A 21,460-nucleotide genomic window follows, 5' to 3' on the forward strand; every position below is an offset into this window, starting at 1 on the left:
GCTGCAAGACGAGGTAGGGGACCGAGTGGCTCGTATGGATACACGAGAGATGTGAGGCAGGGCTGGGTTATGGTTTGAAGAACCTCAGAAGAGCCCGGCTGGATCAGACCAGCGAGGGTCCCTCTAGTCCAGCATCCCAGTTCACACAGCGGCCAGCCAGTTCCTCTGGAGGGCCAACAACAGGGCAGAGAGGCCGAGGCCTTCCCCTGAGAAGAACATCAGAAGAGCCCTGCTGGATCAGACCAGTGAGGGTCCATCTAGTCCAGCCTCCTGTCTCACACAGAGGCCAACCAGTTCCTCTGGAGGGCCAGCAACAGGGCAGGGAGGCCGAGGCCTTCCCCTGAGAAGAACCTCAGAAGAGCCCTGCTGGATCAGACCAGTGAGGGTCCCTCAAGTCCAGCATCCTGTCTCACACAGGGGCCTCAACCAGTTCCTCTGGAGGGCCAACAAACAGGGCAGAGAGGCCGAGGCCTTCCCCTGAGAAGAACCTCAGAAGAGCCCTGCTGGGTCGGACCAGTGGGGGTCCATCTAGTCCAGCCTCCCATCTCACACAGGGGCCAACCAGTTCCTCTGGAGGTCCAGCAACAGGGCAGAGAGGCCGAGGCCTTCCCCTGGGAAGAACCTCAGAAGAGCCCCTGCTGGATCAGACCAGTGAGGGTCCCTCTAGTCCAGCCTCCCATCTCACACAGTGGCCAACCAGTTCCACTGGAGGGCCCACAACAGGGCAGGGAGGCCGAGGCCTTCAGAATAACATCAGAAGAGCCCTGCTGGATCAGATCGATAGTCCATCCATTCCAGCATTACATGCCTTGCAGCGGTCAATCAGTTCTTCTGGACGGCCAACAAACAGGGCAGAGGGGCAGAGGCCTTTCCCTGGTGTTGCCTCTTGGGATTCAGAGGTTGACTGCCTCTGAATGTGGAGTTTCCCCCTCAGTCACCATAGCTAGTAGCCATTGATAGACATCCTCCATGGATCTATCTAATCCCCTCTTCAAGCTGTCTGTGCCTGTGGCCGTCACGACCACCCTTTTAAAAAGGGCACGTGAGATGTGAGAGGGCAGGACTGTTGGCATCCTCGTCTTGGGAGCGGAAAGCACGGAGTCCTCCCGCAGAGAAGTTGCACTATGAACAGGTGGAAGGGGAGAGGCTGCGTCTCAGTGGAAGAGCCTCTGCTCAACCAGTGGAAGGTCCCAGGTTCAATCCCCGGCATCGCCATTTAAAAGGACATCAATGAACCAAGTGTGGTTGCAGCGGTTGTGGCTTTGCAGAAGAGCCTCAGTATGGCACGCAGAAGGTCCCTGTTTCAGTCCCTGGCATCTCCAGTGGAAAGTACAAGGTGGTAGGTGAGGCCTTGGGGGGAGGGGGTTCTGCCCCCTTTCTTAAAGGCACGTAAATGCTTTTTTCAATCGTTTTAAGACATGTTTGAAGATGTGTGAGCTCCTTTAAGGAGAGTGGGGTGCTGTAGTTGACTGATTCCCATACTGAGCAAGGGGGTTGGAGTGGGTGACCTCTAGGATACCTTCTAACTCTGTGTCAAGAAAGTAGTCTCCTTTAAGAGAATGATTCTGCCTTAGTGTGAGCTTTCTTGACTATAGAAGTCATCATTCATCCCCACCACCACCACCACCACCGGCTTGTTCTCCGAATGGTTGCTCAGGCTGGCAGAAGTGATTAACTTGCAGCAGCTGAGAACTAGCTGAGAACTAGCAGCTGAGAAACTAGTCTCCTAAGAGAGAGTTTTTGTGCCTATGTGTTACCTTTCTTGACTCTAGAAGTCATCACACACACACACACACACACCCCGTGCCAGCTTGTTCTCAGGATTGTTGCTCAGGCTGGCAGAAGTGATTAACTTGCAGCAGCTGAGAACTGTCGTCCAAAGTGGCGGACAGCTTGCAGTTTAGAGGCCTATCCTGGCAGCAGCTTTCCGTTGGCTTCAATGGCTTTTCCTCCTGCACTGAGAACTTCAGCCCCACCAGAAAAAGAATTTGCCCCACGAACCGCAAAATCCTGGCTATGGGACTGTGGCTACCCATCTGAATTCCAACAGTACGAATTTGACATTTCAGGCAGAGCCAGTTTGGTGTAGTGGTTAAGTGCGCGGACTCTAATCTGGGAGAACCGGGTTTGATTCCCCACTCCTCCACATGAAGCTGCTGGTGTGACCTTGGGTCAGTCACAAGCTCTGCCACAGCTGTCCTTTAAAAAGAGCAGTTTGTGTCAGAGTTCTCTCAGCCCCACCGACCTCACAGGGTGCCTGTGGTGGGGAGGGGAAGGGAGAGGAGGTTGTAAGCCACTCTGAGACTCCAAGCGAAGGGCGGGGTATAAATCCAATCTCTTCTCTTCTTCTTCTGTTTGACGGGATGCCTTTTAATCTGCGTAACCAATCAGAAGCCCTGTTGGGCAAATTCCCCGCCTAACCCCTCCCAGGTTCTAAGAGCACTTGGCGAGTGCCAGGAAATGGGCGCCATGTTAGGGACCCCAGGCAAAAGGATCCCATGGTGCCCGCGGGCACCGTGTTGGGGAACAGCCGACAAAGGGGTACACTTGTCAGTCGGTCTCTGCAAAGAGCTTGCAATCTAGAGATCTATCCTGGCAGCAGCTGTCTGTTGGCTAAATGGCTCTTCTTTCTGCACTGAGAACTTCAGCCCCACCAGAAAAAAATTCGCCCCACAAGCCACAAAATCCTGGCCGGGGTGGATCAAAGGTCTGATTCAGTATAAGACAGTGTCAAGGGTGTTCAGGTATGAAAACAGGAGCCACATTGGTAGGTGTGGTGCATTTTGAACCTCATCATGATTTCTCTTTAACTCTCCCCTACACTTGAGGAGAGTGGCTGCGGTGGCTCAAGTGGGTTAAGATGCTGAACTGCAGGCTGTGGAAGGTCGGTAGTTCAGCAGTTCGAGACCCGAGTGTGCCGCATGACGGAGTGAGCTCCCGTCTCTAGTTCCAGCTCCTGCCAACCTAGCAGTTCGAAAGCAAGAAATTGCAAGTAGATAAATAGGTACCACTTTGGTGGGAAGGTAACAGCGTTCCGTGCGCCTTGGTGCTTAGTCATGCCGGCCACATGACCACGGAAACGTCTTCGGACAGCGCTGGCTCTTCGGCTTTGAAACGGAGATGAGCACCGCAACCCTAGAGTCGGATTCGACTGGCTTTCGAGCAAGGGAAACCTTTACCTTTACCTTACATCCACACACACACACGAGTCTTTAGCACATAGGGTGGCATTCCTTCCGCTTTAGAACAAAGAGCCCCAAAGCTAGAAACTCCCCTTTTAAAATTGAATCTCTGCAGTTTTAAAATTTCTGGAGTCCTTCCCCAAGCTCTCTGAATGCACGCAGAAGCTAAGAATAGGAGTAGGAGAACTGGGTTGTTGTGGGGGGGGGGGCAGCTTTTGAGGCCCTCTCTCTGCATCCCTCCATTTGCGAAACTGGCTGTCTAGGAAAAGATTAGTTGCTGACTAGGGCCTCAGAGCCCTTGGCTAAGGTGCAGGACAATTGATCCCTTGACCCGCCAAGTGTCGGTCTTTTGTCAAGCAAAGGACAGGGGGGCCCCTCGAGAGGATTACAGGCTGGTTCTGCAGGGCTGGGGGGAAATGCAGTAAGTTGAAAGTCTACGGGAGTCAGCGGAGATCCGGGAGACCATCCTGCTGGAGGAGGCAATCTGAAAGAAGAGAAGAAGAAGGGGAAGAGATTGGATTCATACCCTGCCCTTCACTACCCAGAGGAGTCTCAGAGCGGCTGACAAACTCCTTTCCATCCCCCTCCCCACGACAGACACCCTGTGAGATAGGTGGGGGCTGAGAGAGCTCTTGACAGAAACTGCTGTTTTACATCAACAGCTCTTATCAGAACTACGGCTTGCCCAAGGTCATCCAGCAGGTGCAAGTGGAGGAGTGGGGGAATCAAACCCGGTTCTCCCAGATTAGAGTCCGTGCACTTAACCACTACACCAAACTGGCTCTTTTTCAAGAACAGCTCTTGTCAGAACTACGGCTTGCCCAAGGTCATCCAGCCAGGTGCAAGTGGAGGAAGAGTGGGGAATCAAACCCGGTTCTCCCAGATCAGAGTCCGCGCACTTAACCACGACACCAAACTGGCTCAAAGAAGGGTGTTCAGAGCAGAATCCAGGTACGTCCTTCGGCAATGAGGTTCTCTCTCTGCAGCGTGCAGATCCAGTGTAGAATTTATTTCATTAGTCTCATCTGAACACACACGGAGCAGCCTTCTGCTGAGTCTGATCCCTGGTCTGTCAAGGTCAGCAGCAGTTTTCCAAGGTTTTCTTTCTTACACACACAGGGGGGCGGGGGAGGTATTTGTGAATTTCCTGCCTTGTGCAGGGGGCTGGACTAGATGACCCTGGAAATCCCTTCCCACTCTAAGGTCTCAGGAGAAGGTCTTTCACATCTCCTACTGCAGAGGTCCCCAATGCAGAGAGCCAGTTTGGTGTCGTGGTTACGTGCGCGGACTCTGATCTGGGAGATCCGGGTTTGATTCCCCACCCCTCCACTTGCACCTGCTGGATGACCTTGGGCAAACCATAGTTCTGATAAGAGCTGTTCTTAAAAAACGAGCAGTTTCTGTCAAGAGCTCTCTCAGCCACACCTACCTCACAGGGTGTCTGTTGTGGGGAGGGGAAGGGAAAGGGACCTTGAGCCGCTCTGAGGGATTGTGAGCCGCTTCGGGTAGTGCAGGGCAGGGTATAAATCCTATCTCTTCTCTTCTCGTTTGCCAGTTTGGTGTCGTGGTTAAGTGCACGGACTCTAATCTGGGAGAACCGGGTTTGATTCCCCACCCCTCCACTTGCACCTGCTGGATGACCTTGGGCAAACCATAGTTCTGATAAGAGCTGTCCTTGAAAAAGAGCCGTTTCTGTCAAGAGCTCTCTCAGCCCCGCCTACCTCACAGGGCGTCTCTTGTGGGGAGGGGGAAGGGAAAGGAATTTGTAAGCCGCTCTGAGACCCCTTTGGGTAGTGAAGGGCGGGGTATAAATCCAGTCTCCTCTTCTTCTTGAAGTGTAGGGTGAGGCTTTTCCTCTTTATCTGAAGCACCTCATGTGCGTCGGATTACACAAGATTCTTGCTCAAACTGTGTTGATGGCGAAAAGAGGTGTGTGTGTGTGGGGTTCCGATACCGCTTCTGGGCGAAGATCAGATACGGTGCAGCATGTGAGATTTGGGGCCGTCGGGGAACCTGGGTTCAGACCTCTGCTTTCTGAGCCCCCACAAGGTCCTGTTCTGCTTCCTCAGCTTCCTGTCCTTCTCTCCGCCAAGGTGATGCGACTCAAGCAAGCCCTGCAGGACAGCCAGGCCGAGCGGGAGAACGCCGTGTTGGACAAGGAGCTGCTGGCTCAGCGCCTCCACAACCTGGAGCAGGAGATGGACTCCAAGCGGCGGTCCCAGGACGATCGATCCCGGCAAATCAAAGCCCTGGAGGTTCGTATTTCTCCTCTCTTCTTTTCTCTGAATTAAGGTCTCGGGTCGCCTTCAGGGCCTGTATTGTAGAGGGTCCCTCTTTCTGACGCAAGGGCAGCGGTCTCTCGGTAGCAGGGGTCATTTCCCGCAGGAGCGCACAGGAGCGGCGCTCCGGCAGTAAAGAGCCCAGGGGGCGGGCACATGCAACAGGCCCCGCCCCCTGCTCCCAGCTGCCCCGGGCCACGAGGAGCAAGAAGCAGCCAGGTAAGTTGCAGTGGGTGTTGCCTTCTGACACACTTCCAGTGATGTCAGGGGGTGTGGCATATGCAAGCAAGTTATGCTAATAAGTTATGCTAATGAGCTCCTCCACCTCTTTTTCTACAAAATGACCCACATGCTTCAAGACCCCCATCCTTAGAGTTTTACCAGTCTCCCCTTCCAGGGTTCTTGCAACGGCTCAGAGCATGTTGTATAATCTAGAAGATGCACTGTTTGAAGGAAGGCCTCTTTGGGGAGGAAGAAATCATGAATATAATCCAGAATAACAGTCTCCTGAAACCCAATCTGGAATAGGTGTCCACAATGAAGTCAGGTACACTTTACAGCAGTCAGATGTCCAATCCTTTTCAACACTTTTCCTAGGTACAAGAAGTGTTTCGGACTTCAGGTCCTTCCTCAGGAGCTTATAAGCCAATCCTGTAAATCTCTTAGCAGATTCTTAATAAGTACAATCATTCAGGTTTTAGAAAGCACCTGTAAGGGTTGCTACTACGTAAAAAGGATTGGACATCTGACATCTGTAAAGTGTACCTGACTTCATTGTGGACACCTATTCCAGATTGGGTTTCAGGAGACTGTTATTCTGGATTATATTCATGTATTGTCCTATGATGGATTACATGTTTTGCATTGTATTGTAGTCTCTCTTTTATTGCTTTTGGGTGGGTTGATCAGTACACAGTTGTTATTTGTTGGTTGTTCTTGGTCTTTGTTGACTGTGGACTGTATTGTTGTTGTTGTTGTTGTTGAGGAAGAAATCATGCCTGAAACTGTGCAGGGTGGAGGAGACGTCTTGCTGTCTCCGTTTTGCATCTCGAGAGTGACTAAAATTCGAAAACGTTGCCTTTCGATCTGATTTCAGCGCCTCTCTGTGCAGCCTGTGGCCAGTGGGGTGTGAAAGCAAAATCTTTTTTTGGCAGCAGGGGGCAGCACTGCTTTTCGAGAGCCCGCTACTTTCTGCGTGCCCTTGTCTGCGAGGCTATGGGGAAAGCAGGTCGCTTTGCATGTGTTTCCATCAGTAGAGCAGTACCCGAAGTTGCTTGCCACCCCTTTGCACATTTCAAAGCACACATTTTCCTACAGAGAGCCAGTTTGGTGTCGTGGTTCAGTGCGCGGACAGTAATCTGGGAGAACCGGGTTTGATTCCCCACTCCTCCACTTGCACCTGGCTGGATGACCTTGGGCAAGCCGTAGTTCTGATAAGAGCTGTTCTTAAAAAACGAGCAGTTTCTGTCAAGAGCTCTCTCAGCCCCACCCACCTCACAGGGGGTCTGTTGTGGGGAGGGGAAGGGAAAGAAGTTTGTAAGCCGCTCTGAGACTCCTTTGGGTAGTGAAGGGTGGGGTATAAATCCAATCTCCTCCTCTTCTTCTTCTACATGTAAAAAAACAATTTCTGTTGTTTCCAAAGAATATTCCAAAGAATATAAAGCCAGTATCATAATGCTCAGTCAGTATCAGTGTTCCCTCTAAGCTGAGTTAGTGTGAGCTAGCTCACAGTTTTTTAGCCTCCGGCTCGTGGACTCAGGTGTGCGACTGAACAACAGCAAACACACATTTTTGACTTAGCTCAGGAAGGACGGCTCCAGAGCAAACTAATAGATGCAGCAGCCAAATCGCTCGCTCACAACTTTAATGCCAGTAGCTCACAACGTAGAATTTTTGCTCACAAGACTCCACGGCTTAGAGGGAGTGTTTATAAATTGATTGTGCTGCCTCATTGGGAATGTTGTGTACAGTTCTGGTCACTGCACCTCAAAAAAGATATTATAGCATTGGAAAAAGTGTAGAAAAGGGCAACGAAAATGATTAAGGGGATGGGACACTTTCCCTATGAAGGAAGGTTAAAGCACTTGGGGGCTCTTTAGCTTGGAGAAACGACGACTGAGGGGGGTGACGTGATCGAGGTTTACAAAATTACGCATGGGGGAGAGAAGGTTGAGAAAGAGGTATTTTTCTCCCTTTCTCACAAGACAAAATCTCGTGGGCACTCCATGAAATTAATGAGCGGGAGGTTTAGAACAGATAAAAGGAAGTCCTCCTTCACCCAAAGAGCAATTAACACTTGGAATTCACTGTGCCCTGAAGTGGCGGTGACTACAAGCATGGACGGCTTCAAGAGGAGATTGGATAAGCCTATGGAGCTGAGGTCCATATGTGGCTATTAGCCCCAAGGTGGAGTGAGTTCCCATCTCTAGTTCCAGCTCCTGCCAACCTAGCAGTTCGAAAGCAAGACATTGCAAGTAGATAAATAGGTACCACTTCGGTGGGAAGGTAACAGCGTTCCGTGCGCCTTTGTTTTAGTCATGCCGGCCACATGACCACGGAAACGTCTTCGGACAGCGCTGGCTCTTCGGCTTGGAAACGGAGAAGAGCACCGCAACCCTAGAGTCGGACTCGACTGGCTTTCGAGCAAGGGAACCTTTACCATATAGATGGGAACACTCTGTCTGGGGCAGTGATGCTCTGTCTACTTGGTGCTTGGGGGAGGGGGAAAGAGAGGGCGGGCGTCTTGGGTGGACCTCCTGATGGCCCCTGGGTTTTGGCCACTGTGTGACACAGAGTGTTGGACTGGAGGAGCCATTGGCCTGATCCAACATTGGCTTCTCTTATGTTCCTATATGGAGCTGAGGTCCATAAGTAGCTATTAGCTACGGGGTATAGATGGAACATTCAGTCTGGGGCAGTGATGCTTTATATTCTTGGTGCTTGGGGGGCAAGAGTGGGAGGGCTTCTGGAGTTCTGGCCCCACTGCTGGACCTCCTGGTGGCACCTGGGTTTTGGCCACTGTGTGACACAGAGTGTTGGACTGGATGCGCCATTGGCCCGATCCAACATGGCTTCTCTGATGTTCTTAAGAGCAGAGGTCCGTCAGTGGCTCTTAGCCACAAGGTATAGGGGGAACACGCCATCTGGGACAGTAAAGCTCTGTCTTCTTGGTGCTGGGGGGGGGGAGCATGAGTGGGAGGGGCTTCATGTGTCCTGGCCCCACTGCTGGACCTCCTGAGGGCCCCTGGTATTTTTGGCCACTGTGTGACCCAGAGTGTTGGACTGGATGGGCCACTGGCCTGATCCAACATGGCTTCACTTATGTCCTTATGTGTGGGGCACTGATGCTCTGTCTTCTTGGTGCTTGGGGGGGGTCAACAGTGGGAGGGCTTCTGGAGTTCTGGCCCTGCTGTCGGACCTCCTGGTGGCACCTGGGTTTTGGCCGCTGTGTGACCCAGAGTGTTGGACTGGATGCACCATTGTCCTGATCCAACATGGCTTCTGTTACGTTCTTACGTTCTAAAGCCGATCAGGCAACGCACGAAGCAGAAATTGTCCGGCAGACCCTGCCTTTAACACTTTTCAGACCCAGTTATGTATACAAACGGTGTTGTTGTTGTTTTTAAATGCCATTCACAGGACAAATCGAAACGGCTCGAAGTGGAACTGGACGAGGAAAGGAATACGGTCGAGCTGCTAACGGAGAGGATCAACCGTACCAGAGACCAGGTGGGAAGCCGGAGTCACCCACTGCCTCCCCTGCTCGCGGTACTTCAGCGGGTGAATGAAAGGGCAGCTAGGCCAATTCGCATCCCAAGCGGTCCGTTTTTAGGTTTCCTTTCCGCCTTCCGCAGACCAGACCTCACAGGGAAATCCACAAGCAAGGCATGATGGATATATCCGCCGGGAGGGGGGAAAGGGATGCTGTCAGAAAGGGCTGGGAAGCCGCGAGAAGAGGCTTGATGGGTGGAATGAAGGGTAACGTGGCCAATCCCCAGTTGGGGATCCAAACCAAAGAGAGAGATCACTGGATGGAATTTGAAAGGCAGCCAGCAACTGTGATATATTGTGCCCAGGGCTTTTTTTGTAGAAAAAGCCCAGCAGGAACTCATTAGCATAATAGGCCACACCCCTGACAGCACAGCTCATTAACATATGAGGCCACACCCCGTGCCTTCCCTGGCTTGCCCGGGCACCCCGTGGCTGCAGGGAGCACGGGCAAGCCCTCCCCTTGAAGAGAAGGGAAGGCAGTTTATACTACTTGGTTTGGGAGCCCCGCCGCTGCGGAGAGCCCGAGCAAGCCCGCCCTTGGACAGGCATGTTTAAATGCCTCCCCAATCCTTCCAGGGGCCCCCCTGGCCCGCCCGCCTCAAAGTCGCTGGGGGGGGGGGGCGGTCCCTCTGTAGCCAGGCACACAGAGGTTTTGGCTGCAGTGGGTGTGGCCAACTCTGAAGCCAGCCGGAACTCCGTTCCTGTGCGTTCCTACCCAAGAATAGCCCTGATTGTGCCAAAAAAAGGTTCTTCATATTCATACCAGTCATATTAATTCATTCGGCAAGCACACTAGAAGAGGAGGAGGAGGAGGAGATTGGATTTCTACCCTCCCTTCACTACCCAAAGGAGTCTCCGAGCGGCTTACAATCTCCTTTCCCTTCCCCTCCCCACAACAGACACCCGGTGAGATAGGTGGGGCTGAGAGAGCTCTCTCCAGAACTGCTCCTTCACTCAGAGTCTCAGAACGGCTTACAAACTCCTTTCCCTTCCCCTCCCCTCAACAGACACCCTGTGAGGTAGGTGGGGCTGAGAGAGCTCTGGCAGAAACTGCTCTTTTTCCAGGACAGCTCTTATCAGAACTACGGCTTGCCCAAGGTCATCCAGCAGGTGCAAGTGGAGGAGGAGTGGGGAATCAAACCCGGTTCTCCCAGATTAGAGTCCGCGCACCCAACCACGACACCAAACTGGCTCTCAGTCATATCTCATAGTCAGTATCTCATAGTCACATTCATCAAATCCATCCAGTACATTCATCAAATCCAGTACACTAATGGGTTTGATGGATGTGTCTATGAGATATGACCAGTGTGCTTGCCAAATGAATTAATATTCTATAGGTATTTCAACGCTACCCACATTGATAAAGTTAGTACACGAAACGAGACGTAATATGCAGGGTTCGTTGGTGTCGATGGAGTTTGAGTTGCTTCCAGTAAACTGAATACTGGAAAAAGAATTTACAAGTCCTGAAAAACTTTATTTTTTTGGCACAATCTATCGCGGTTGTTTGCTTCTTTTCAACATCAATCCCCAGTTGGGCGCAGGGAATCCCCTGGCTTGGAGCCCCTCCCCCCCCGCTTCAGGACTGTCAGAAAGTGGGGGGGGGGGAATGGCTGCAGGGCGCTCCGTTATACCCTATGGAGACCGGTCCCCATAGGGTATAATGGTTCTCTGGGGAGGGCTGTTTTTTTGAGTGAGAGGCATCTGATTTTCAGCATAGCTGGGGGTCCCTCATCTGAACCTCCCCCCCAAAAAAAAGTTTCAAAAAGATTGGACCAGGGGGTCCAGTTCTATGAGCTCACAAAAAGGTGCTCCCATCCTCTATTATTTCCAATGGAGGGAAAGCGTTTAAAAGGAATGCGGTCCCTTTAAATGTGATGGCCAGAACTCCCTTTGGAGTTCAGTCGCCTAGTGACATCACAAAAATGATGTCACATCCTGGCTCCTCGCTCCACCCCCAAGGTCTCCTGGCTCCACCCCCAAAGTCCCCAGATATTTCCTGAGTCAGACCTGGCAACCCTAGCTAGGAGTCTGTCCAGCCCAGTATCCTGCAGCAGGACCACAAGGCCTCCTCTGCTAGCGTAGATTGCCCCTGAACGTGGAGGTTCCCATTTAGCCTCCTCCTCCTCTTCTTCCTCCTCCTCCTTCTCCTCCTCCTTTTCCTCCTCCTCCTCTTCTTCTCCTCCTCCTCCTCTTCTTCTCCTCCTCCTCCTCCTCTTATTCTTCTCCTCCTCTTCTCCTCCTCCTCCTCCTATTCTTCTCCTCCTCTTCTCCTTCTCTTCTCCTCCTCTTCTCCTTCTCCTCCTCTTCTCCTTCTCCTCCTCCTCCTCCTCCTTCTCCTCCTCCTCCTTCTCCTTCTCCTTCTCCTCCTTCACCTTCTCCTTCTCTTCCTCCTCCTTCTCCTTGTCCTTCTTCTCCTCCTCCTCCTCCTCCTCCTCCTTCTCTTGGCCAAGATGATGCAGGCAGGCCCTCCGAGTCTGTCTAGACGACTGGCAGATAATCTGGGGGCCGGGGGTGGGGAGCTCTGTGAGGCCATTGCAGGGCTGGCCCTGCCTTGCAGCGAAACACGGAAATAAGCCTGTTTAAATCCTCACTACACAATGAGGTCACCTTCCCAGCGGCGGGCCCACTGTTATTTTAAATACCGAGTGTTCTAAAAGCACTTAGCATCTCTTATCTTTTTGTAACCCCTAGCAACGGCCCGGTAAAGTAGGTTGTATTATCGCAGAGGGTGGGACTGAGGCTGCTGAGGAAGAGTGACTTTCCTTGCCTGGGGCCCTCTGGGGCAGGGTTCCCCAACGCGGCGCCCGCCGTCACCTTTCCCAGGGCCCGCCAGGCGTTTTGAGAAAGTGGGAGGAGCCGGGCAGGGGTTTTGCCCAGCGGGGCTTGCGATTGGCCACTGGAAATCTGATTGGCCGTGCAGATTTTTTAAAAAGGAACATTGCTTTGACAGCAGTTGCCACCACAATGCCGGGATCTTCCCTGCAGAAGGTGAACGGTGTGCATGCAAGAAAATACTTTAAAACTATACCTTCATTTAAAAAGATAGATCCAGGCAGTCAGCCATGCTGGTCTGAAACTGGAGAACAAATTTAGAGCGCAGTGGCACCTTTAAGACCAGCAAAGTTTTATTCAAAGTATGAGCTTTCGTGTGCAGGCTCACTTCCTCAGATACATGGAAAGGGACGTTAACAGTTCATATATATATAATATACTTTATTGTCGTTGTACATAGTACAGCGAAATTAAAGATGCAATCATTTCGGTGATCTACAACAATATTCATATACACTCACACACCATTCACAACTGTCCCATAACTCCCTTAAGGTTCACATAACAACTTAAAACCACCAGTGTCACCCAAATTCCAATTTCATACAGCATTTAAGGCAATAACAGCTCTCGAAGAAAAACTATTTTTTAATCTATTTGTCCTTGCTTTAATTGTCCTATATCTTCTGCCCGAAGGCAGCAGTTCAAACAGGGAATGTTCAGGATGTGTCAAATCCTGCAAAATATATCTATATATAGATAGATATATATAGATATAGGCAGATGTCTCTACATAGGTGAACAGCAAATTAGCATATATATGAACTTCCCTTTCAATGTATCTGAGGAAGTGTGCATGCACATGTAAACTCATACCTTGAATAAAAATTTGTTGGTCTTAAAGGTGTCCCTGGACTCTAAATTTATTCATTTTAAAAGGCATCCTGTTAAGCATAGCCGTCTCTACTGAGCTGTCACTCTTCTGTTCTGTTTTGTGTTGCTTTCAGAACAGACTTCGGCTTCAGGCCGGCCGGCAGGAAGCCTCGTGTTAAGCCCGCCCCTTCCTCTCTCTCCCTCTTTCTCCAGATCGACCAGTTGCGTGCCGAGCTGTTACAGGAGCGTGCCGTCCGGCAGGACCTGGAGTGTGACAAGATCTCTCTGGAGAGGCAGGTGAGGATGTTGTTAACCTGGCAAGCCCTTCGTCTTAAAGGCCCACCCACCCAGAGGTTGGCTGGAAGAACTCTGGGGTCTTATATCTGGGTCTCCTTTCACGTTCTGTAAGAAGACAATGACGATGGGGCTCAGTGGTGGAGCCTCCGCTGGGCATGCAGTAGGTCCCAGGTTCAATCCCCGGAACCTCTGGTTAAAAAGGACCAGGCAGTAGATGATGTGAAAGATTTCTGCCTGAGACCTTGGAGATCGGCTGCTGGTGTGAGTAGGCAACACTGACCTTGATGGACTGATTCAGTATAAGGCATAAGAACATAAGAAGAAACCTGCTGGATCAGACCAGTGGTGGTCTGTCTAGTCCAGCATCCTGCCTCACCCAGTGGCCAACCAGGTCCTCTTGTGGTCCAACAGGGAACAGAGTCTGAGGCCTTCATAAGAACATCAGAAGAGCCTTGCTGGATCAGACCAGTGAGGGCCCATCTGGTCCAGCATCCTGTCTCACACAGTGGCCAGTCAGTTCCTCTGAGGGTCCAACAACAGGGCATGGAGGCCGAGGCCTTCCCCTGAGAAGAACATCAGAAGAGCCTTGCTGGATCAGACCAGTGAGGGCCCATCTGGTCCAGCATCCTGTCTCACACAGTGGCCAGTCAGTTCCTCTGAGGGTCCAACAACAGGGCATGGAGGCCGAGGCCTTCCCCTGAGAAGAACATCAGAAGAGCCTTGCTGGATCAGACCAGTGAGGGCCCATCTGGTCCAGCATCCTGTCTCACACAGTGGCCAGTCAGTTCCTCTGAGGGTCCAACAACAGGGCATGGAGGCCGAGGCCTTCCCCTGAGAAGAACATCAGAAGAGCCTTGCTGGATCAGACCAGTGAGGGCCCATCTGGTCCAGCATCCTGTCTCACACAGTGGCCAGTCAGTTCCTCTGAGGGTCCAACAACAGGGCATGGAGGCCGAGGCCTTCCCCTGAGAAGAACATCAGAAGAGCCTTGCTGGATCAGACCAGTGAGGGCCCATCTGGTCCAGCATCCTGTCTCACACAGTGGCCAGTCAGTTCCTCTGAGGGTCCAACAACAGGGCATGGAGGCCGAGGCCTTCCCTTGGTGTTGCCTCCTGGCTTTGGGATCCAGAGGTTTAGTGCCTCTGAATGTGGAGTTTCCCACATGAAGGCAGCTTCATGTGCGTTCACGTGACAGGCATGTGGGAGATCAGCAGGCTCGCTCGCGACATTTAAGTGGTTGTCCCTCCATGGAATATGCTTGCCCGACTGATCCAGTCGGGAAACTGGGAAATGGGCCTCCTTCCGCTTCCTCCAGAGCCCACGGACCGAGTCAGCAGTTGCGCCCTTTCTCTCTTTCCCCTATCTGGCTTGCCGCTTCCGTGTGACACGTAAACCCAAGGGTGTTCTCAGGCCGGCAGGGCTGTGTTGATGGATTTATGGAGCCACCACCCGCCTGTCCGCCTTTAGCGGCATTAAACCCCGCCACGGCGCAGGATCAGCAGGGACAGATTTGAACTGTCGTCCAGGAAATCTTCCCTCCCGGGCCCCGGCCTAGTGCTCCCAGGCTGTGGGGGAAACCGTCCACCCTTAGCTGTTTAGGCTTCCGAAGCCCTGATCCCGGCGTGGGCAGCGGTCCTCCCCTCTTTCTGGGTCTCAGTTCTCAGGCGCTTCAGCCCAGCCCAGCCCGTGCCCGGCACTCCTAGCCGAACTTCATCAGAAGGGTAAGGTGTTGGCCACAATCTTGACAGCTGCTCCATGGGAGAGGAAGGGTTTAAAGAACTCTGTGGCTGCGGTCAGACGGCGGGCTGGGAGCGGCGTAAACCGCTCCAGTTCCAACTGGATGAGTTTGATCCAGGGGAAGCGCGATCAGGACATCGCTCCCCGGCGTCCCTGTGACAACCTCTTATTGGGGAGGACTAAGTTTCTCTTTAAGGAGCTGCGGTGGCTCAAGTGGTTAAGACACTGAACTGCAGGCTGTGGAAGGTCGGTAGTTCAGCAGTTCGAGACCCGGGTGCCGCATGACGGAGTGAGCTCCCGTCTCTAGTTCCAGCTCCTGCCAACCTAGCAGTTCGAAAGCAAGAAATTGCAAGTCGATAAATAGGTACCACTTCGGTGGGAAGGTAACAGCGTTCCGTGCGCCTTGGTGTTTAGTCATGCCGGCCACATGATCACGGAAACGTCTTCGGACAGCGCTGGCTCTTCGGCTTTGAAACGGAGATGAGCACCGCAACCCTAGAGTCGGATTCGACTGGCTTTCGAGCAAGGGAACCTTTACCTTTAAGTTTCTCTTTAAATTATACTGGGTGTTTATAAAATAGGCACCTCTGTAAAAACCAACACCGATTTTTAATCTTCATATGATTTTAGTTAGTTGGCTTCGCCCCAAGTGTAGTTAGGTAATTTTTAATCTCTGAGCTCAGCCTGGGTTTTATGTGATTGTGATTATGCACCTTGTCATATGTTATGTTAATTTTATGTACCTATTTCCCCCCCCCCCCTTTTGCATTTTCTTCTGGTCAAGACTTCGGTCGTATAGACCTGTAATAAATTGAATTGAATTGAAAATAGGTAGTTCCGGCTGCCACCAGGAATTTTCTAAATTCCAAATCCACTCTCAGCTTCTTATGTTGGTATTGTGACCAATGCTCCCTCTAAGCTGTGGAGTCCTGTGAGCAAAAATCCTACGTGGTGAGCTGCTGGCATTAAAGTTGTGAGTGAGCAGTTTGGCTGCCGCATGAATTAGCTTGCTCTGGAGCCATCCCTTCCTGAGCTAAGGCAAAAATACGTGAGCCGGAGGTTAAAAAACTGTGAGCCTGCTCGCACTGACTCAGCTTAGAGGGAACACCGATTGTGACAGGTCTAGGCTTTCAGGGGTCTCTGTGGTCCTGAGGAATAATTGATATGACTTCTGGGATTAATTTAAATGAAGGAGGATTTATTGAAAGCATTTGTCCGATCTGCTTCATTCCTCCCTCCGAAGAGTTTTTAAAAATCTTTCTTTGTTAGGATTTATGATGTATTTTAATGAGGAGGCCACCTTGGGAACCGGGGCACAGTATCCACGCTCTAATAAATCAGTCATGCAGCCTTTCAGCTGACAGCTAGGCGGAGGAGACCAAGCCACAAGGAACAGCCCTTGTTGGGGTGGGGGGGAGTCGTCGACATGTTCTGCGTTTGCCCCGGGAGCCAACCTCACCGTGGAGCAGGCTTGGAATTTAAATAAGGCCCAGCCCCGAGTTCGAGATTTTAAAAACAGAACCCCGGCTAGAAAAGTAACCCTCGACGACATACGCGCCCCCCAGGAAAACAAAAATGTATTCAGGGAGTGTAAGACGGGTGTGGTGAACAAACCCAGAAGGGTGTGGATTAGGAAGGAGACAGGGATCAGATTAGCTCCGTCGTCTGCTGACGGAGGTGGCTCAGGGGGTGAAGAGAAAGGGTGTTCCTGCCCGATCCTGGCTCAGGGCCAGCATTTCGGAAGACGGCTAATGGCGAGGGATGGTGCCGTCGGAACAGGGCGGTTACACCTTGCACTCTGGTCGCATGGATTCCGCCCCGGTTGCTTCTCGAGAAGTGTAGATCTTCAACCGTGTGAGACTCACAACCCAACTTGCAGTGGTGGGGGGAGACCGGGTGATCTGTTGCATATGGGAAAGGCAGCGCGGTGGAGTGGTTAGGGTGTCAGCCTCAGAACTGGTGGTGTCAAGCATGTGGCCCAGGGGCCGGATCAGGCCCCCGGAGGGCTTCTATCAGGCCCACAGTGGAACCGGCTCTCTTCTGCTTCTGCTTCTTCCAGTTCCGCCGCTGCTGCGTCATTGTCGGTTTGCAGCTGACCGTTCATATTGGCTGCTGGTCACACACAGTAAACAATCTGCTCTCAATCCACTTCCCAACCAGACTTTACTGTGTGAACTGGCAACATCCAGTTGGAAAGTGCACTGAAAACGGATTGAAAGTGAATTGTTTATTGTGTGTGACCGCAGCCGTTGTGTTTCAGAATTGTTTCTACAATATATGATGTATAATTGTGTAAGTTTTGTAATGAAATAATTGCACACAATAGATAAATACTACTATGCACAACTTCAGTTACCTTGATTTATTTAGCGTTTTATTACAGTGTATTTGTAGCTTTTTGACGTTCCCTGGACACTGTAATCCGGGGTGTCAAACATGCAGCCCAGGGGGCCGGATCAGGCCCCCGGAGGGCTCCTGTCAGGCCCACAGTGGAACCGGCTATCTTCTGCTTCTTCTTCCAGTTCTGCTGCTGCTGCGTCATTGTGGGTTTGCAGCTTACAGATACACACCTGAACAGCACGCTCAAGATTGCGACAGCACAGATGTTTTGATGCGATAATTCAGAGCAAGAGGCGTCAGTTATCAGACACTGTTAAATGAACAAAATATTGCAGGAGTGCTAATGTTTTAAGCATGTTTTTATTTTAAGTTTTAAAAAGGCCCTTTTTGTTTGTGTCCTTTATAACATTTATACCTCCGCTACCTGGCATTACATTTTATGACACACGTGGCCCGGCCCGAAAAGGTCTCATTTATGTCAGATCCGACCCTCATAACAAATGAATTTGACACCCATGACTTAGAATCATAAAATCATAGAGTCAAAAGTGTCCCTAGAGGCCATCTAGTCCAGCCCCCTGTTCAATGCAGGCTCAGCCTAGAGCAGGGGTGTCGAATTGATTTGTTATGAGGGCCGATCTGACATAAATGAGACCTTTTCGGGCCGGGCAATGTGTGTCATAAAATGTAATGCCAGGCAGCAGAGGTATAATTTTTATAAAGGACACAAACAAAAAGGGGCTTTTTAAAACTTAAAATAAAAACATGCGTAAAACATTCGCTCTGTAAGCTGCAAACCTACTTTCGATTGATTGGCGTTCACCACAGAAATCTCACGCCCAGAGTCCTGAGTCTAGGAGCCAGGTTAAAACATGAAACGGCTGAGTGATTATGAGAATCTGGCGAAGCAAGCTACGATGCGGCAGCAGCAGAACGGGAAGCAGGAGATGGCCAGTTTCACTGCGGGCCTGATGGAGGCCCTCCAGAGGGGAAGGGCCTCATCCAGCCCCCGGGCAGTATGTTTGACACCCCTCACCTAGAGCATCCCTGACAAGGGTTTCTCCGGCCGCTGCTTGAAGAGTGCCAGGGAGGGGTAGCTCACTACTTCCGGGGGCCCCTTCCAACTGTGTGATTCTGTGAAAGCAAACGCAGGTGCACTTTGAAGACAAACTACAATTATGTCAACGTGAGCTTTTGGCAGTCACGTCCGACTTCCTCGCTATAACGGAGAGCGCCTGGGAAGCGGGACATGCAGCGGATTATGTGTCCTCCAAACAAAATGCACCCGATCCTTCCCTCCACCCGTATTATGTTCCCAACAAGAAAATGTGTTAGCCGAATTGCTCTTTAAGAGAGACAATTGGAACAGTTTATGATCGGGGTTCAGGTCAGTTTATACAGAGGGTGGGCTGCCACAGTATGTTCCCAATGAAGAGACAGAGACAGAAATAAAATTCTCTTTAGTTTACTAAGTATTACTCAATGCACACAATTACATACATACACACAAGAACTAAGTAAAAACAGAGAGATTTAGAATAGGACTTTCGCATTAGCAGGATATCGTTGGCGGGATATATTTACCCCAGGCGATGCGCAGCTCCTAAATCTTCCAGCGGGAGATATTAGGGAGGGGAGAAAAATATAAATGGGAAGAGAGCGTGTAATCAGACCGGCTGAAGACACGTGTAGCACTCTAGCTGCAAACTAGAGCATAAAGCGAGGCAAGGGTTTGAGTATAGCAAGCTGGGCATAAGGGACAAAGCAGACAGACAGGGGTCGTAGGCGAAGGGGTACCTAGGTCGCCCTGTGCTCTAAGTTTTACGGCTGCCGGGGCGAGCAAGAGGGAGGGCTCAGGCGGCTTACACCTGGTGGCCCTGCTCTGGGATTGGCTAGCGTGGTGAATTTCGATTCTATTGGCTACCTTGACCATTGGTTCCTGGGAGGGGGAAGAGGTGAGTCCGGGGTTAATGGCTGACTCATCGGTGACCCGGGCAGGATTCTCCATGTGGAATGGAAGAAGAAGAGGAGGAGGAGGAGGAGATGGAGATGGAGATGGAGATGATTGGATTTATACCCCGCCCTTCACTCGGAGTCTCAGAGCGGCTTACAAACTCCTTTCCCTTCCCCTCCCCACAACAGACACCCTGTGAGGGAGGTGGGGCTGAGAGAACTCTGACACAAACGGCTCTTTTTCAAGGACAGCTGTGCCAAAGCTTGTGACTGACCCAAGGTCACATCAGCAGGTGCAAGTGGAGGAGTGGGGAATCAAACCCGGTTCTCCCAGATTAGAGTCCGCGCACTTAACCACTACACCAAACTGGCTCAAACTGGAAGGACTTTGCCGTCTGGCGGAGGGGTGAGTTCTGGATAAGCCTCTCATCTGGGCTAACTAATGAGTTTTCTGTGTTTGCTGTAAAACCTGTGTTTGCGTACACATGCTAAGCGAGAGAGACACAGGAGCACCTCTGAAGCGATATGGGTCAGCGGATCAACATCTTCAGCTGGCATTGTTTCCTTTGGGCGCCCTCAGTGCGACCTCTTTATTACACAGTCTCTTTATTAGTCCTCTCCATCAAGATGTATTAATATAACATCGTACAGAAATAGCCCAATATAAAACGTCTGGGCTCACAATTGGCTGGCCCCAGGTCGCCCAGGAAGTCTCATCCCAGGTGGGGATTCGAACCTGCAACTCAACCGGTCCTAATGCGGGGCTTCTGCGTTCTACGCCGTGCCAGTTTCCCGAACGAACGCCTGCACGTGCAGTAGCCCTAACGGGGCAAAGGGCACTCCCAAATAACACATCAGAAAGTCCCCCCCCCAATGCCACGGTCCCAATCTAAATTGGGCCCCCACAACACTTTTAAACGGAGTTCTGGGATTATCCTAAATTGCAGAGGCCGCTAGATCGAATCAAGCATACCCTTGCCGGTGTTGGTGCTGGAATGCCATTTGGAATTCGGTCTTCCCCAGAAAGGTTCCAGTCGTTCTCTGGTATCGTTGACTGAGCAGTTTTTGCCCTCTGGTCGAAAAGAGGGACTCCCGCCACGCTTTTCAGTGGCGTTCCCACTGGGCATTTGCAGCCGCAATACGGCTGGGAGTTCCCATTCGGCCCTTGTGTTCTGCCACAAGAGCTACAGGCCTGCTTCTTGTTTTCAAGAGATTGTACCCGAAACTCTCAGGAAGTTAAATTCATCGCCGGTTGCCGCACGTCGTGCCGAGACAGGAGTGTAGCACAGGCTTACCCCCTCCAGAGCCAGTTTGGTGTAGCACTTAGGAGCGCAGACTCTAATCTGGGAGGATCGGGTTTGATTCCCCACTCCTCCACATGCAGCTGCTGGTGTGACCTTGGGTCAGTCACAAGTTCTCTCGGAGCTGTTCTCTCAAGGGCAGTTCTCAAGAGAGCTCTCTCAGCCCCGCCTACCTCACCGGGTGTCTGTTATGGGGAGAGGAAGGGAAGGTGATTGGAAGCCGCTCTGAGACTCTGAGTGAAGGGCGGGGTATAGATCCAATCTCTTCTTCTCTGTACCCACTCCATTGCCTGTCATCATGGTGGGCATGTTGCGCAGGGCCATGCTGATCTTCTCTGTATCGTTACAACTTTAGTATATGTGCTGCCGAAGCGAGCCCATGTTGCTAAGAGATGCTTAACGGCTGACAGACATGGTGGTGGAGTGGTTAGAGACTAGGCCCAAGAACTGAGTTCAGAACTCCTCACTGCTATCAAGTTCACTGGGTAACTGTCATTCCTTCTCAGAAGAAGAGGAGGAGGAGATTGGATTTATACCCCGCCCTTCACTACCTGAAGGAGAACCGGGTTTGATTCCCAACTTCCCCACATGCAGCTGCTGGAGTGACCTTGGGTCAGTCACAAGTTCTCTCAGAGCTGTTCTCTCAGGAGCAGTCCTCTCAAGAGCTCTCTCAGCCCCGCCTACCTCACAGGGTGCCTGTTGTGGGGAGGAGAAGGGAAAGGAGTTTGTAAGCCGCTCTGAGACTCCTTCATGTAGTGAAGGGCGGGGTATAAATCCAGTCTCCTCCTCCTCCTCTTCCTCTTCTTCATTGGGGTTGGGGCCCTTTCGGGCTGCTGATATTCTGGATGGTCAGGGCATCTCAGTGCCGTTTGGCTCGGAGGGGTGAGACTAGGGTTGCCAATCTCCAGGTGGGGCCTGGAGATCTCCTGGACATACAACTCATCTCCAA

At 51.5% G+C, this 21,460-nt stretch overlaps 1 protein-coding gene across 1 annotated transcript in view; it reads left to right on the plus strand.

Moving 5' to 3' along the window:
- The window catches only part of CGN (cingulin), a 118,589-nt gene that overhangs the window by 81,910 nt on the left and 15,219 nt on the right, over positions 1 to 21,460 (plus strand). The window contains exons 15-18 of the mRNA XM_015416026.1: positions 2,829 to 2,850; positions 5,276 to 5,437; positions 9,101 to 9,190; positions 13,097 to 13,180. Of these exons, the coding sequence (XP_015271512.1) occupies positions 2,829 to 2,850; positions 5,276 to 5,437; positions 9,101 to 9,190; positions 13,097 to 13,180 (358 nt within the window). The remainder of the gene's footprint in view (positions 1 to 2,828; positions 2,851 to 5,275; positions 5,438 to 9,100; positions 9,191 to 13,096; positions 13,181 to 21,460) is intronic.

The sequence above is a fragment of the Gekko japonicus genome, unplaced genomic scaffold, assembly GCF_001447785.1.
Source record: "Gekko japonicus isolate JY-2015 unplaced genomic scaffold, Gekko_japonicus_V1.1 scaffold226, whole genome shotgun sequence".
NCBI classification, from domain to species: domain Eukaryota; kingdom Metazoa; phylum Chordata; class Lepidosauria; order Squamata; family Gekkonidae; genus Gekko; species Gekko japonicus.